General features: G+C 40.0%; 1 protein-coding gene across 1 annotated transcript; it reads right to left on the bottom strand.

Annotated features, from left to right (window-relative positions):
• Window positions 1-4,284: 4,284 nt before the first annotated feature.
• Window positions 4,285-4,736, bottom strand: LOC125175520 (ragulator complex protein LAMTOR3-like). Its single transcript, XM_047876159.1, has one exon. It carries the CDS (start codon window positions 4,657-4,659, stop codon window positions 4,285-4,287), a length of 375 nt encoding a protein of 124 aa, XP_047732115.1. The 5' UTR covers window positions 4,660-4,736.
• Between the last annotated feature and the right edge of the window lie 12,922 nt (window positions 4,737-17,658).

The following is a 17,658-nucleotide window of genomic DNA, read 5'->3' as shown; positions in this document are numbered from 1 at the left end:
TGTTGTCTGATTGCTGAGGCAAGTACTTCCAACCCTATGTTGAACAACAGCAGTGAGAGTGAACGTCCCTGTCGTGTTCCTGATCTCAGGGGGAAAGCTCTCAGTTTTTCCCCATTGAAGATAATATTAACTGTGGGCCTTTCATACATGACTTTTATTATGTTAAGATATGTTCCTTCTATCCTGTCTTTCTTGAGAGTTTTTATTTAAAAAAATTTTTTTTAACGTTTATTTATTTTTGAGACAGAGAGAGACAGAGCATGAACGGGGGAGTGGCAGAGAGAGAGGGAGACACAGAATCCGAAGCAGGCTCCAGGCTCTGAGCCATCAGCCCAGAGCCCGATGCAGGGCTCGAACTCACGGACCGCGAGATCGTGACCTGAGCTGAAGTTGGATGCTTAACCGACTGAGCCATCCAGGTGCCCCTTGAGGGTTTTTATTAAGAAAGGATGCTGTACATGTCAAACGCTTTTTCTGCATCTATCGACAGGATCATCTGGTTCTTATCCTTTCTTCTGTTAATGTGATGTATCACATTGATTGATTTGCAAATATTGAACCCACTCTGCAGCCTAGGAATTAATCCCACTTGGTCATGGTGAATAATTCTTTTAATATATGTTTATATTTGATTTGCTACTATCCTGTTGAGAATTTTTGCATCCATGTTCATCAGGGAAATTGGTCTGTCCGTCTCCTTTGTAGTGAGGTCTTTTTAGTGAGGTTTTTGCCTGGTTTTGGAATCTAGATAATGCTGGCTTCATAGAATGAGTCTGGAAATTTTTCTTCTGTTTCTATTTTTTGGAACAATTTGAGAAGATTAGGTATCAACTCTGCTTTAAATGTCTGGTAGAATTCCCCTGGGAAGCCATCTGGCTCAGGACTCGTATTTGTTGGGAGATTTTGATAACCGATTCAATTTCTTCACTGGTCATAGGTCAGTTCAAATTTTCTATTTTTTCCCACTGAGTTTTGGTAGGAATTTGTCCATTTCTTGCAGATTGCCCATTTTGTTGGCATATAATTTTTCATAGTATTCTCTAATAATTGTTTGTATTTCTGTGGTGTTGGTTGTGATCTCTCTTCTTGCATTCATGATTTTATCTATTTGGGTTCTCCCTCTTTTCTTTTTGAGAAGTCCGGCTAGGGGTTTATCAATTTCATTTATCTTTCAAAAAAAACAGTCTTATATTCATTGATTTGTACTACTGTTTTCTTTCTTTCTTTCTTTCTTTCTTTCTTTCTTTCTTTTTTTTTTGGATTCTATATTGTTTATTTCTGCTCTAGTCTTTATTATTTCTCTTCTGGTGGCTTTGGGCTTTCTTTGCTGCTGCCTTTCCAGATCCCTTAGGTGTAAGGTTAGTTTGTGTATTTGGGCCTTTCTTGCTTCATGAGATAGGCCTGAACTGCAATTTATTTTCCTCTTAGGACTGCCTTTGCTGCATCTCAGAGTGTTTGGAATGTTGTGTTTTCATTTTCACTTGCTTCTATGTATTTTTGTAATTTCTTCTTTAATTTCCTGGTTGACCCATTCATTCTTTAGTAGGATGTTCTTTAACCTCCATGTATTTGGGAGCTTTCCAAAAATTTTTTTGTGGTTGATTTCAAGTTTCATAGTGTTGTGATCTGAAAATATACATGGTATGATCTCAATATTTTTATACTTATTGAAGACTGTTCGTGACCCAGCTGAGGTTGCTGTGCTGTTCCCTGAAGCTTCACATTGCTGTTCTTGTTGGGGAGAAAAATGGCGACACCCCAGTCTCTCCTCCCTGGATTGCGTGTCTTAAACCACACTGTTCAGGCAGCCCTCATAGAGTAGCGAGGGCGGCCGCTTGTCCCGATCCACAGTCTCCTGTGTCTCCCAGGTGCTCGGCTGGAATTCAAAACCTGAAGTCTTCCAGTCCCCTGCACCACGTGGACCCTGTTCTGGGGTAGCGCCATTCAGTCCTGCAGATAAAATGCCTTTGGCTGGCACCTGCAGGTTCTTTTGTCCTTAGGAGACAATGGACCCTTTTCCCACAGCACTCGAGGAAGTGGACTGTTCTCTCCCAGCGCACCCTTGAGATTGCTACTGCCCCGGGGCTGGTTCCCTACCCCACAGGCACATGGACACATTGGCAGCTCCTGTCCAGAGAAAGTGAGGCACTTTTGCTTTTGAAAACTCCAATCTTCAGCTCCTGAAGCTGTTTGCAAAATAGAAACTGACACTCTCCATATTTCTCCTTCCCCAGTCCATGGTCCCGAGAGTTTTTTTTAATCTTGTCAATACCACAATTCCCCAGTCTCTCTGTCTTTCCCTTTTGTCTCTCCACAGAAGGGGTTCCCTCCCTTCCATGCCTATGTCGTTTTATTTCCCTCAATTCTCATACACGCGCCTCAAATTGACCAAACTGTCTCTCTCCCCCTGTGGTGATCGTTCTGCCACTCCGCAGATTGATTTCCTGGGTGTTCCAAGTGATCTGACCTCATTATAGCTGTGTTTGAGGGCAAGGGAAAGCCCAGTCCCCCTACTTCTCAGCCATCTTAACTCCTCTCCCTCCTCCTCCTCATTCTTTAAAAAAAATTTTTTTTAATGTTTACTAATTTTTGACAGAGAGACAAAGCATGAGTGTGGGAGGGCAGAGAGAGAGGGAGACACAGAATCTGAAGCAGGCTCCAGGCTCCAAGCTGTCAGCACAGAGCCCGACGGCGAGATCATGACCTGAGCTGAAGTTGGTGGCTTAATAGACTGAGCCACCCAGACGCCCCTCCCTCCTCCTCATTCTTAATGGATGGTCTTGTTTCTTATTTCATAGAAAAATACCCACCTGCCAATCTGCACCTGTAATCCTATATCCTATATTACCTCCTATGGTTGAACACAAAGGGTAGTACTTTGTCTTGAAGTCAATTCCTCCTCTGGGGTACTGACTCTCATCACTTCTCATCTGCTGAAAGACTTAATGTTTGCAATTCCCCCCTCTCTCTTCCATTTAACAACAACAACAACAACAACAACAACAACAACGGACAACAAACTCAACTTGATTCTACATCTCCTTCAGCTCCATTTTCCATTTCCCTGCTTCCCTTCGCAGCATATCATATTCTGTTAAAAACAATCGTCTATACTAATTCTCTTGCCTTCCTGTTTTCCCACACTCCCTTGAATCTACTCCAAACTGTTTCTGTCTCTTTCCTTCCTCAAGAACTGATTGTTAAAGATCACCAATGACCTCTATGCAGCCAAATCCAAGTCAATTCTCAGTTGGGATGTTGTTGTACCTATAAGCACCTTTTGGCTTACACAAATGGTTTTGTAGCTTTTGACACAAATGATTAGCCTTTCTTTCTTGAAATACTTTCTTTACTCCATGTCAAGGACTCTTCTTGTTCTTGGTTGTCATCTGTCTCATTGGCCACTCTTTACCAGTCTCTTTTGTAAGATCTGGTTCTGCCTTGATAATCTCTAAGTTGGTCTGCCCCAGAAAACTTCTTTGTCTATATATATATATATATATATATATATATTTCCTAGGTAATGTCATTTAGTTCCATGGCTTTCATGCCATAAAAAAAAATTAATGTCTGCCTACTCAACAACTCCAGGTGGATATCTACAAGTACCTGACCCACAGATTGTCTAAAACTAAACTCTCGATTAGATCTGTTCTTCCCTAAGCCTCCATTGTATACATTTGGGTGCTATTATTTGCCAGGTACTAAATGTCAAAAAACAGAAAGGTAGTTTTAAAACCATTTTTTTAGTAGTTAAAATTTGTTTTTATTTTTTAATTTGTAATTTTTTTTTAGTGATTGTACTGATTTTATTACTTTTACTAAGTCAGTTTATCTTTGTCACTCTCAATACAAAGAAATAAAACAATATAAAGAAAATACGTCCTCATTATTATTCACAATAAAAAGGGTCTGCTTCATTCTGTAGGCCTGGGCATATTATATTATAGGGAGCACTTAATGGCTCAAGTGGATCAAAGTACGATTTTGATTCTGACCCACTGAATGGAATCTCATGCATATCTGGTGACTGCACTAACTCCATGGGAGCTGTGATGTACTGAACCATTTCTGTGGTACCCCTGATCTCACTAAATTAAGAAAAGTCCCTACACAAGAAAAGATAACAATCTGTCCGTAAATTATATCTATAGGCTCTTTCTTTAGTGGAAGGTGGGAAAGGGGCCCTTTCTTGAGTATATGGATACAAGTATTGTTGTGTCTAAAGATTGCTGAATTGATGATTATAATGAAAATAAGGTGAACATCAAAACCACTGCCAGATTAAGAAGCTACCACAACTTGTCTCAGTTCGTCAAATAATGGAGCGAGTTCCTTTGCTAGGCTGACAATGAATCCTGTATTGGCATTGCTGCTGGTCGTGAAACTCACCACCAAAGGTAAACGATTGAATTGAACCACCTGGTAGGCGTTATAGTAACAGATGATACTTTTATTTTTTGAAAGTCCAAGTTTGCTTCCTTGGTCTGTTGCCAGGGCAAAAGTAGAGAAGAAACCAGGTCTCAAAGCATGCTCTGGAGCATTATCATTGGCCACTGTAATAACTGGCACCCCATCTCTATCTGACACAACAATAGCATGGAGCCCTTCAACACTTGGTAATTTTTTATAAAGGAATCGTTTCAGGTCATCTGCCATGATGAACCCCTTTCTCCCGCAGGGTCAACCTCCACTCCTGGTTTTCTGGGTTGCCGTGTTCTCTCAGCTGTAAATTCAGGGACAGGGTCAAAAACAGTCTCCTCTGAAAGCTGTCATCACATGATTTGTATAAAATTTGTTTTTAAAAATACAGTATGATTTAAGTTCTCCAGCGTGAACTATGCTTCTTTTACTGAAAATTTCTCTTAGTTTAGGGTGGTGAGAACTAACGTGCTCACGGAGGACTTTCTTCTTCTTCTTTCCTTTTTGAAGCAAGAGATACTGACTCTATTGTCATTTAAAAGGTAATTTTGGCTGTGTGCAGCAGTCAGTCTGAGAAGAGAGCTTTTTAGAGGCCTGGATAATACACTGTGACATGGGGAATTGGGCACTCTGGCTCTGTGAATGTGATATGAACTGTGGGCTCCAGCCTCAGTCAAGGCCTTGGTGCCAGAGTTCAATGTAGTTCACGCAAATGGACCCTTCGGAGTTGGCTGCAGCTTTGTAGTAACAGCCTTGAAGGTGAATCATGCATTTTGGGTAATGGGAAAAATGCCAATTTCTGCAGACAAAGTCCTTAATAATGATAATCCCCTTAATGATAACTGCCTTCACATTTTTAAAAATGTTTTATTTTATATTTGAGAGAGAGACATAGAGCATGAGCAGGGGAGGGGCAGAGAGATGGAGACAGACTCTGAAGCAGGCTCCAGGTTCTGAGTTGTCAGAACAGAACCCAATGCAGGGCTTGAACCCACGAGCAGAGAGATCATGACCTGAGCTGAAGTAGGGCATTTAACCAACTGAGCCACCAGATGTCCCTATGATAACTGCCTTCAAATAAATAATCAAGATGAGGAAAAGTTCATGATGATAATGGTGACAAATTCCAAAGCAATAATACCAGCCCCAGTTACAACCCAGTGACCAAATCTTGTGACTACTGTCCCAGTCGGTTCATCCCCAGCAGTAGCTGTAGCTCAAGTCCAACTGCTGTCTCTGCTTTGGTTCCCACTTCTGCAACTGTACCCCTTCCTCAGGCAGCAGGGACAGCATCTTCTGAATCTGCACTTCCTAATGCAACTAAATGAGACAAACCTGCACAAAAGCCAGTGGAGACTTCAGTGAGCACTTGCCCAATACCAACTGAATGGCACATTAGGAGGTTCTTCTCAGTAAAAACCTTTTTGAAGATGCAACAAGAGTACTCGTGACAGGTTGGCCTCATGAGAATATGGCAATTGGGGCGCCTGGGTGGCTTAGTCAGTTAGGCATCTGACTCTTGATTTCAGCTCAGATCATGATCTCAGGGTCATGAGATCGGGCCCTGTGTCAGGCTCCATGCTGAGCGTGGAGCTTGCTTAAGATTCTTTCTCTCCCTCTCCCTAAAATATGACAATGAAATCACGTCAATGAGCTGGTTTCAACAACCCTGACAGAGCAGTACTTTTTTACTTTATATTTTTAAAAATTACTAATAAGCTTTATTTTTTAGAGCAGTTTCTGGTGCACAGAAAAATTGAGCAGACATTGAGAGAACTCCCATGTATCTCTGTCCCCCCAATACCATAGCTTCCCCTATTATTAACATCTTGCATTGGTATGATACCCCTGCTATCACTTATGTACCTATATTGATACTTTCATTATTACTAACTAAACACTTTTGTTTACATTAGGGGCCATTCTTTGTGTTGTTCAGGTCTATGAGTTTTGACAAATGTATGGTGTCATATATTCCGTGTTACAGTATCACACAGATTAGTTTCATTGCCTTTAAAATCCTCTGTGCTCCACCCATTCATCCCTCCCCTCTCCTTCCCTCTGGCAACCACTGATCTTTTTACCATCTCTATAGATTTGTCTTTTCCAGAATGTCATATAGTTGGAATCACACAGCAAGAAGCCTTTTCAAAGTGACATCTTTCACTTAGTAATACGTTTTCACAGTTGTCTATGTCTTTTTGTGGCTTGATAGCTCATTTCTTTTTAACACTGAATAATATTCCGCTGTCTGTGCCACTATTTGTTTACCCATTCACCTACTAAAGGACATCTTGGTTATTTTCAATTTTTGGCAATTGTGAATAAAGCAGCCATAAATATTCATGTGCAGGTTTTTATGGGAACATAAATTTTCAACTCCCTTGGGTAAATACCAAGGAGTGCAATTGCTGGGTCATATAACAAGAGCATGTTTAGTTTTGTACAAAACCACTCAAGTGTCTTCCAAAGTGGCTATACCATTTTGTATACCTACCAGCGATGAATGAGAGTTCCTGCTGCTCCACATCTTAGCCAGCAGTGGTCTTGTCAGTTTTGGATTTTTGCTGTTCTGATAGATGTGTAGTGGTATCTCATTGTTACTTTAATTTTCAAGTCCCTAATGACATATGATGGAGAGCACCAGTTCTCTTTAAAAAAATTTTTTTTAATGTTCATTTTTTTTTTTTGAGAGAGAGAGAGAGAGAGAGAGAGAGAGAGAGAGAGAGAGAACGAGCAGGGGTGGGGGAGAGGCAGAGAGAAAGGGAAAGACACAGACTCCGAAGCAGAGCTTGAACTCACGAACCGTGAGACCATGACCTGAGCCATAGTCGGATGCTTAACCAACTGAGTCACCCAGACACCCCTAGAACATCATTTCAAATGCTTATTTACCATTTGTGTATCATCTTTGGTGAGGTGTCTGTTCAGATCTTTGACCCACTTTTTAACTGGGTTATTTGTTTTCTTATTGTCAAGTTTCAAGGGTTCTATATTTTGGACACAGGTCCTTTATTAGATATACATTTTGCAAATATCTTCTCCCAGTCTGTGGCTTGTCTGCACTTATAGAAGTATCTTTTAATGGGAAGTCCTGAACAGAGAAAGTTAGGCTATGGTTGACTTCCTCAGGCAGTGAGAACTGGTTTCCTCAGCCTTAAGCAGTGGCTACAGCTGCAGATTCTGTAGGACTTGCTCTTGAAATTTTATAAAATCAACCTTGACTGAGATGAGATACATCAATCAGCAGAAACCTTCACTGTTTCCAGTATTGCTACCTCAAACAACTTATGAAAATCTTCAGACTTCAGCCAAGTAGCCAACCTTAGGAGTACTGATTCAGATGTCAAGTGGATGATGTCTAGAAGCTCGTGGCCAAGGAAGAGGAAGGGAAGTGGCAGGGGAAGAGTTGCAGAAGCCGGAAGAACTTGTATGAACCCTTATTATGGACTGCATGTTTGTGCTCCCCCAGGATTCGTAGGTTGACATCCGAACCCCAGATGTGATGGCATTAGGAGGTGAGGACTTTGGGAGATGATTAGGTCATGAGAGTGAAGCCCTCATTAATTAGATTAGTGCCTCTGTAAAAGACTCCCCAGAGAGCTCTCTTGCCTTCTTTCTACCATGTAAGGATCCAAGCCAGTAGTCTGTAATCCAGAAGAAGGTTCTCACCAGAACTATGCTAGCACACTGATCTTGGACTTCCATCCTCCAGAGCCATGAGAAATAAATCTCTGTTGTTTACATGCCATGCAATCTATGGCAATTTGTTATAGTATCTCCAGCTGATGAAGACAAGCACATTCAAGTATAGTATGAGGAAAAAGACATGATCACAAGGTTAAAGACATCAGTGTTTCCTGAGAGCCTTATGAAATATACATATTTTGCTTTTGAGAAGACTGAAAGGGACTTTCTTACCCTCACATTTTACATCAATGCATTACATTAACTCTTCCCTGGACCATGTGGGATGATTTAGGTTAATGTCTGTAACTTGGTAAAAGGTAGTATATTGTTGGGGGTGGAAAGGGCGAGACATAGGAAATAGGGCAGAGATGAATGTAGTGTATGTCTATTTAAACTGCGTATCCATGGGGCGCCTGGGTGGCGCAGTCGGTTAAGCGTCCGACTTCAGCCAGGTCACGATCTCGCGGTCCGTGAGTTCGAGCCCCGCGTCAGGCTCTGGGCTGATGGCTCAGAGCCTGGAGCCTGTTTCCGATTCTGTGTCTCCCTCTCTCTCTGCCCCTCCCCCATTCATGCTCTGTCTCTCTCTGTCCCCCAAAAAATAAATAAACGTTGAAAAAAAAAATTTAAACTGCGTATCCACATAGTGTGTAGAATGTTGTACAACCAGAAACCAGCCTTTGCAGGTCTTTGTTTCTTTTAGAAAATAGTAGGAAATTTTTCTTAGGTGTTTACTCTTACTGCACTAAATCCAGAAATTTAGTGTCATGCTCTGTTTTGTATTTCTTTGACTTAACATTGGTTTTAGAAATAATCCTTGCTACCTAGACTCTATAGTCTCTATTTTATGGCCACACTGGATAATAGCTTTGTGAAATTGAAAAATATTTTGGAGCAACTGTATACAGAAATGCCATTTTTTTTTTTTTACTATTGTTGCTTCTTCAAATACGTATGACATTTGTGTAAGAAAACACATTCTTTAATGAGAAATACTTGTAGAAAAAAGGGAAACCTTCTCTTTATATGAAAATAACTACTAGTTTAAAATGATTTCTCGGGGCACCTGGGTGGCTGAGTTGGTTAAGCGTCTGACTTCAGCTTAGGTCATGATCTCATGTCTCCTGAGTTAAAGCCCTGTGTCAGGCTCTGTGCTGAAAGCTGAGAGCCTGGAGCCTCCTTCAGATTCTGTGTCTTTCTCTCTCTCTCTGACCCTGCCCTGCTCGTGCTCAGTCTCTCTCTCCCTAAAGACATTAAATTTTAAAGAAAAATTAAAATGATTTCTTGATTGTTGAATGTAAGCCCCTTCTTAGATGATTTAAGAAGCTGTACAATTATAGTTAGTATCTGCAAATACAGTTAGTTTCTTATTCACATTATTTGGGGTAAAAATTGGCAGCTGTCTAAGCTTCAAAATAATCATTGTGGGCTTCATTTTGATGCATCCTTTTGGGCAGCACACACTTCTGAGGCCAATGAAGAAATGGAACAGTTGCTTCTCTTCAATCTGACCGTTCCCTCAGCAGAAGTGTCTTTGCCAGTAAACTGTGGGTTCAAACTGTTGTCTTGCTTTTTTTTTTTTAAACCATAAAATGCTGATTGGATTAAAAATTAATGAAAATGTTCCAAAAGTAGGTTTTATTTATTTATTTATTTGAGAGAGAGAGAAGAGAGCATGTGTAAGTGGGGGAAGAGGTACAGAGAGAGAGAGAGAGAGAGAGAGAGAGAGAGGATCTTAAGAAGGTCCCAAGCTCAATGCAGAGCCCAGATGTGGAACTCAATCTCACAACTCTGGGATTATGACCTAAGGCCAAAAGCAAGACTTGGAAGTTCAACTGACTAAGCCACCCAGGCACCCCTCAAAACAAAGTTTATAACATTTGTAAATTCTTTTTTTTAATCAGATAAAGATGTGTGGCAACTAAAATTATTAATATTATAATACAGAAAGAGGACAGAACTATATAACTACAGAAGGACAGCATCTTTTATTGCATGAAGTGAATGGGAGCAATCTTTGGACGGCTGAGAGATGCACCTGAAAATATACTTTGAAAAATATAAAATCAAGATATTCATGGTTTATTAGAAGTAAAATCTTACTAGTGAAAAAAATAATAATATGAATGTCATTTGGCTTACATAAATATGACATGCAATTTTCTACCTAGTATCTCTGTACGTTGAATAGGCATCTCAAATCTAGTATTCCCTGAATAAAATTTTTGGTTTTTCTCCCACAACTAATTCTCTCCAAGATTTTCCTTATCAATAAATTGCAGCACTAGACATCTTTACTCTAACTAACCTATAAATGCACTTTATTAACCCTTTCTGACATACATGTAACAAACAAAATCTCTGGATTTTTGTTGGTATTTGAATTTTATTTGTGATATTTCTGACATGCCAAGGATGTTGGGTTTTGGGTCATTAAATTTATCAATACCTTCCTTTATAATTTATGTATCAGTGTCATGTTTTAGAGAAGCTATCACTAACCAAGAGATATTGTCTGTATTAATTTAGAATCCAATTTGAAGATTTGATATATCTGATCTATTCCATGGAAATTTTTTGACTTGGTCAACAGTTGGTTCAAATTCCTCTTTTAGAATTGAAGGCTGAATTATCCAGGGTAGCTGTTACAGGGTGGGGGCGGAGTGATGGTTGTGGTGATGGTAGTGGAATGGTGGCCATGTTGTGTTGATGATGGAGATGATGGTGGTGATGGTGTAGTGGTGATGGAGATAGAGATAACAGTAGTGGGGTGGCCTTTTTGCACAAATCACAGAAATAAGCTGTTTTATTTCCAGGCTACCTTATCTTTTAGTGCATCAGAAATGTATCTAATATAATCAGACACAATATTATTAAACACTATTGCATTATGCGGTGAATTATTATCCCCCCCTTAACTCACAGATTAAAGTCATAACTTCCAGTATCTCAGAATGTGACTATATTTGAAGGAAGGGTCTTTTACCAAGGTAATTAATGTTAAATGAGATCATTAGCGTGAGCCCTGATCCAATGACTTCATGTCCTTATAAGAAGAAGAAATTAAAACACCAATATACACAGAGGGAAGACCATGTAAAGACACAGAGAAAAGAGGGTCATCTCTAAGGCAACGAAAAGCCTCAGAAGAAACCAACCCTGTGATATCTTGATCTCAAACTTCTAGCTTCTAGAGTTATGAGAAAATAAATTTCTGTTGTATAAGCCACCCAGTCTATGTGACGTTGTTATGGCAGTCCTAGCAAATTAATATATACTGTATAAGATAGGCCAAAAAAACCAGTTTGGTTGATTTTATCTGTTGTTTCCTCAATTATTTTGTTCTCATGAGCCTCTCATGTTGTAAACATCTCCCTCATTGAGTTGTGATTTTAACATTTAAATATATACATTTTTATTACAGTGTGGTCCTAAACTTAAACAAAGTCTGTTATTTGTTATTTGAAGAACAAAAATCTGGTCCAAAGCTCAAGGAGAACTGACTGCACTTGTTATGCCCAGAATTCGTGATCCCCAAAGACCACCAGGGAGCCGAGCTCTATGCAAAAGCAGAGCCTTTATTCCAGCTAGCTCAATCTCCTACCTGCACCAAGGGAGTGGCGAGTTTCAAAAGCACAAAGGTTTTATAGGGATCATGGCCTTAGCCAATTGGCTGGGGAAGGGTCGTGGCCTCAGCCGATTGGCTGGAGAAGGATAGAACAATGCCTGCCAAGGTGTGGTCGCAGATCAGCAATTATCAGCATCACCTGGATCTTGTTAAAAATACAAATGTTGGGCCTGGTGGTTACAGACCTACTGAATCAGAAACTCCGGGGGTGGGGCTCAGCAATCTGTGTTTGAACCAGTCTTCCAAGAGATTCTGATGCACCTGAAGTTTAAGAACCACTGTGTCTGAGGATCTCTAACATGTTTGGCCTCAGTGTATGCAGAACGTTTCTCACTGGTCACCTATTAACCATTGGCTGTCAGCCTTGCTGTGCTATATAAATACCTACCACCAAACACCATCCCCAGAGACTCTGATTAATTGGTTTGGGGAGGGGTAAAATGCTCCCAGGTCATTCTAAGCCTGGACAGGGTTGAGGGCTCCTACCTTTGGTCCCTACCTGAGAGAAGCCCTCCCTCTTCTACTCACACTTTCCATGCCTCTCAGACTCCCCTTCCTCCCACCTCAGACTTCGGAAGAATGCATCAATCAGTAGCCTGCTTTCTTAGAAAACATAAGTTACTCACGGGGAGGAGGCGTGATCTGAGGTTTGAGCGGGAACCTCTTTCTGCGGCCATGTCAGGGACATAGTCACTAGTCGGCCGGCCTCGGTCTGCTCTTTCACACTGGACTTTAGATACAGGAGATTATATTCTAATTTGCCTTACAATACTAAGTCATATGCCCTTTTATTTTTACCAGCACTTTAAGGGATTTTCAAGGACAATGCTGACTGTATGCAATTTTTCACATCTCAAGTTGACTTCAGAACCAAGCTCTTACCTAAAATTTGACTCCACTGTAAATTACAAATAGAAACCTTAGCTTGAGCCAGACATCAAAAGAATTCATACTTATAAGATACGTTAGGATCCAATAAATTCAAACTTAAGAAGAATCAATGTTTCAATAAAATATTGAGTTTATCTAGAATATTAGAAAAATAATGACCTTTACAAAATAATTGTAACTTACCAACACAATTTGGGGTATACATCAATTAGGCAAAATGCCATTTAAATTTAGTGTAATTGCTACATTTCTATAGCATTTAAGTCAAAACGTAAACACCATTTGACCATTGTATCCCCACCTACAAGGATGTATCTACAAAATCATGTTTCTATAGCATATGTGGAATAACTGAATAACCATACAAGTATTGCTGCAGTATTTCATCCCAGGATCTCCATTCATTCACACTGAATTTCCCATGCAAGGCACTTCTGGAGTTACAGTACTCCCAACAATTTAATCTATTCAATCTGTGGAGACTTGTTTTGGCTAGCTCTGTATAAGCACTTTATTTTTCTTAAGAAAATGAACTCTTACTTCAAAACCATGTTTTGTGTGAGCAGAGAACTGTGGTTGATTCTTAGAAGTAATAAAATGTTTTGCAATGCCAGAAAATATACTCTGGACTTTTTAAAAGGATATATTCTATTTAAAAAAATCAACCTCAATCAAGTAGAGATGGTAGGTGTTTTTTTTTTTTTTGATGTTGATGATTTAATATTTTCTTCTGAAAAATTGCCCCTCACTAAAAAAAAAATAATAAGGGTTACCTAGGTGGCTCAGTCAGTTAAGCGTCAGACTCTTGGTTTTGACTCAGGTCATGAGCTCATGGTTTGTGAGTTTGAGTCCTGTGTGGGTCTCTTTATTGACAGCGTGGAGCCTGCTTGGAATTCTCTCTCTCCCTCTCTCCCTCAAAAAAGGGGCAAAAAAAGGAGCCCCTCTTTTGCTCCTGTTGTCACTCTCTCTCTCAAAAATAAATAAATATGGGGCGCCTGGGTGGCTCAGTTGGTTAAGCGTCCGACTTCAGCTCAGGTCACGATCTCGCGGTCTGCGAGTTCGAGCCCCGCGTCGGGCTCTGGGCTGATGGCTCAGAGCCTGGAGCCTGCTTCCGATTCTGTGTCTCCCTCTCTCTCTGCCCCTCCCCCATTCATGCTCTGTCTCTCTCTGTCTCAAAAATAAATAAACGTTAAAAAAAGATTAAAAAAATAAATAAATATTAAAAAAAATAAAATAGGAGTTATATTTAAATGTTATTAGCTAGTTTACTTTTGATTATTCTTATGCCACTCATTAAGTATTTCAAACTGAAGTTCATAACCATGATTACTTTATGCCCTCTCCTCTCCATTACATTATCCTGTGCCCACACTCTTGAATAGAATTTTCCAATTCTAATTGCTTTCCGAAAACAATAGTAGCAGAAGTGTTTGAGAGAAAACATGGCGGTGGACGAGCATAAATCGTGTTTCTCATAACAAAACTATTTGTAATCTTGGTAGACTTCACTTGCTTTTCTAATTACAATGTCAGCCATATGAAGAAATGTTTGATTTTTGAAGCAAACTTGTATAGGCTGAATCCTAGTAGAATAAATTCTAAGACACCTTCAAATATTTTTTTCAACAAGAAACCTATTTCATTTAATACCTTTATACTAATAATAGAAAAAGTATATGAATGTACCTTAGGTCATAGGTTTAAAAAAATTTTTTTTTAATGTTTATTTACTTTTGAGACAGAGAGAGACAGAGCATGAATGGGGGAGGGTCAGAGAGAGAGGGAGACAGAATCTGAAGCAGGCTCCAGGCTCTGAGCTATTAGCACAGAGCCCGATGTGGGGCTCGAACTCACGGACCGTGAGATCATGACCTGAGCCGAAGTCAGACGCTTAACTGACTGAGCCACCCAGGCACCCCAGATCATAGATTTTTAAAGAGATGCAGGCATGGCCAAGAAACAGGTGGGAAATCAGAATCTTGTCATCCCTGAGGAAAGAGGAAGAGAACATTCCTAGAAGGAAGTTAGTAATAGTGTTAGATGTGTCAGAGAATTCAGAAAATTTATGACTGAAAAATGCCATCTGATTTCAACACAAAAGTTTCACTGCTTCAGTGAAAGCAGTGTTGGGCAGATTTGCAGGGAGCCTTTGGAACTCAGACAGCTGAGTGTTGAAGGTAAGCAGGATGTTAGAAAGTAGAAAAATCTAGTGTTGGAGTCCTTTCAAGAAGATCGGTTGGGGGAAAAAACAGGGGGAGGGAGTAGCAGAATGGAGATATGGCCCTGGGTCAAAGGCTACACAATTACTAATGTGGGAGACATCAGAGAGCTTAAGTACAGAAAAAGATAAAGAGAAGGAAAGATTGAAGACTCAAATGGGCAAAAGGATACCCAATGCAGCAGCAAAACCCCTGGGTGGCCAGAGTGGATGGGGTCAGACTGGATACATTTTTATAGGAAAAGAACCATTCTGCACCATTGTGACAGAAGTGAGGAAGGATTAATGGGCAACAAAGGTAAAGTAGGAGTATGCCTCTAGGATCTATATTAGGACTACACATTTCTACACACTGTTATTTGCTGTTTCTGAAATACCCAGCTTCCTTCCTCCATGGACACATATCTCCCACCCATACTTCCATACATAGCTCCAACATCATTTCTGGAAAGCCTTCCTTGACATGTGCAATCTGTTTTGGAAATCTCTCCTTGTGCTCCCAGATGCTCCCTGTACAGAGCTCTGTGCATATTTTGTCCGAAAAATAGACATTTACTTGTCAGTCCCTTCCTTTAGATTGCAAGCGCTTTGAAGGTAGAAGCTTAGCATTTGTATCTCAGAGCATAATCCACATGTAGAGCTTTGTGAAATCAATAGTCACTTCTGCTTTTTTGAAATGAATTGCCATAGGCATATGTCCTATGGACACAGTGAATGGCAGGATGCAGAGATAGTAGGTGATCTCCCTGTCCTCTCTTACTGTAAATTTCTGTTCCTGGCTTGCTTGACTCACTATCCCTTCTAATCATCTTTGCCCTGCAGCTATTTTCTCCATGGTCTTGGCTTCAGTCCAGGTTCTGTGAACGTGGTTCCATCTCTTCTCTTTCTTCACTCCAAAAGTCACCTTAAAGTAACGGACTTTTTATTACACATCAGGGCTTAATGGAAAAATGCAGAAATGCATAGAACAGGAATAAACACAAAGTGGGGTATTAAAAACTATGATAGGGCACCTGGGTGGCTCAGCTGGTTGAGCGTCTGACTCTTGCTCAGGCCATGATCTCGTGATTCCTAAGTTCGAGACCCACATTGGGCTGACTGCTGTGAGCCTGCCAGTGCAGAGCCTGCTTGGTATCCTCTGTCCCTTTCTCTCTGCCCCTCCCCTGCTTGCACTCTCCCCAAAATAAATAAGTATTAAAAAAACAAACATGATAAAAACCAGTTTAAAACCTCATTGGCCATCAATCCCTATGAGAGGGAAATTCTCCCTGAATATCTTTCTCATTAGAACACAACCTGCCCTTCTTTCTCTCTCTCTGAATTTTTCCCCCAAGGCCATAGAGTTCACTCCTCCCTTCAAGGACTGTGGTAGGTAGAATAATGGTGTTCCAAGATGTTTATGTTCTAATCCTCAGAATCTGTGAATACATTATGTTACATGGCAAAGAAAAATTGAGGCTGCAAATCAGGGTCACCTCAAAATAGGGAGAATATCTTGGCTTATCCAGGAAGATCCAATGAAATCACAAGGGTCTTTGAAAGTGAAGAGAACTGTAATTTCTCAATGTAAGAAAGACCCCACTGGTCATTCCTGGCTTTGAAGGCGGAAGGGGCCACAACCAAGAAATACTGGTAGCCTCTAGAAGCTAGAGAAGGCAAGAAATTGTACTTTCTCCTGAAGTCTCCAGAAAGGGATTCAGCTCTCCTGACATCTTGACTTTAATCCTGAGACTGGGGTTGGATTCCCAAGTTACAGAATTGTAAGATAATAAATTTGTGTTGTTTAAGTCATTAAGTTTGTAATAATTCATTACAGTAGCAAAAAGAACACAAGACAACACAAAACCAAGACAACAAATCCAAATTCATTTTGGTGTGAAGTGTCCTAAATCTTTTCACTCAAAATCTGCTCCAGCCTAAACTCTGGGACCTTCCTTTGCCAAATTAAAAACAACATTAACAAACCTTCCTTTATAAAACAGCTGTCTATGATGAAGGGGAAAGAGCCCTTTCATGCTCAAGCTCTCTCTTTTTTTTTAAAATTTTTTAAGTTTATTTACTTGTTTTGAGAGAGACAGAGAGAGTGAGTGGGGGAGGGGCAGAGAGAAAGGGAGAGAGAGAATCCCAAGCAGGGTTTGCTCTGTCAAGCCCATATGGGGCTTGTACTCATGAACCGTGAAATCATGATGTTGAGCCCCATCAAGCTCTCTTACCATATTTATGACATTTTTCGTTTCTGTCACAAATATACTGTCCAAAAATGATTCTAGAAATAATATCCTTTTTCCAAAAAAACGTTAAAATATGTTTGTGTATACTACACAGGGCATTTTAAATAGGAATATATAAATGATGTGTCTATTGAAGGGAAGAGTGTAAAGTTTGATGAATAAGAATTTTTTAATGTTGACTTCTCAAACTTTTCCAGTTTGACTCTTACAAATCAACATTAAATACCTACATATCAAAAGGACAGAGTATTACATTTAATGAAATTAAACATCATATAACTCAACCCTTTCTAGTATTCAAATAGAGATTTCTGTACTGAATGTGAATAAACTTCTAAGGCAATCCTTCTCAAACTTTAACTTGCGAACAAGTCATATGAGGATCTTATTAAAAAGCAAATTCTAACTCAGTAGGTTTTGGTTGGGGGTGATTCTAAGATTCTAGCTTGCTAATACCCTCTTAGATGATGATGATGATGCTATTGATGCCTGGGCCACATTTCAAGTAGCAAAGTCATAGGGGACCTTAAGGGTCATTGTAGAATCTATTGGTTGAATTCTATGATTTTATAAATTAAACA

Source organism: Prionailurus viverrinus, chromosome C2 (genome assembly GCF_022837055.1).
Source record: "Prionailurus viverrinus isolate Anna chromosome C2, UM_Priviv_1.0, whole genome shotgun sequence".
NCBI lineage: Eukaryota > Metazoa > Chordata > Mammalia > Carnivora > Felidae > Prionailurus > Prionailurus viverrinus.
This window is presented reverse-complemented; position numbering and strand designations above follow the sequence as displayed.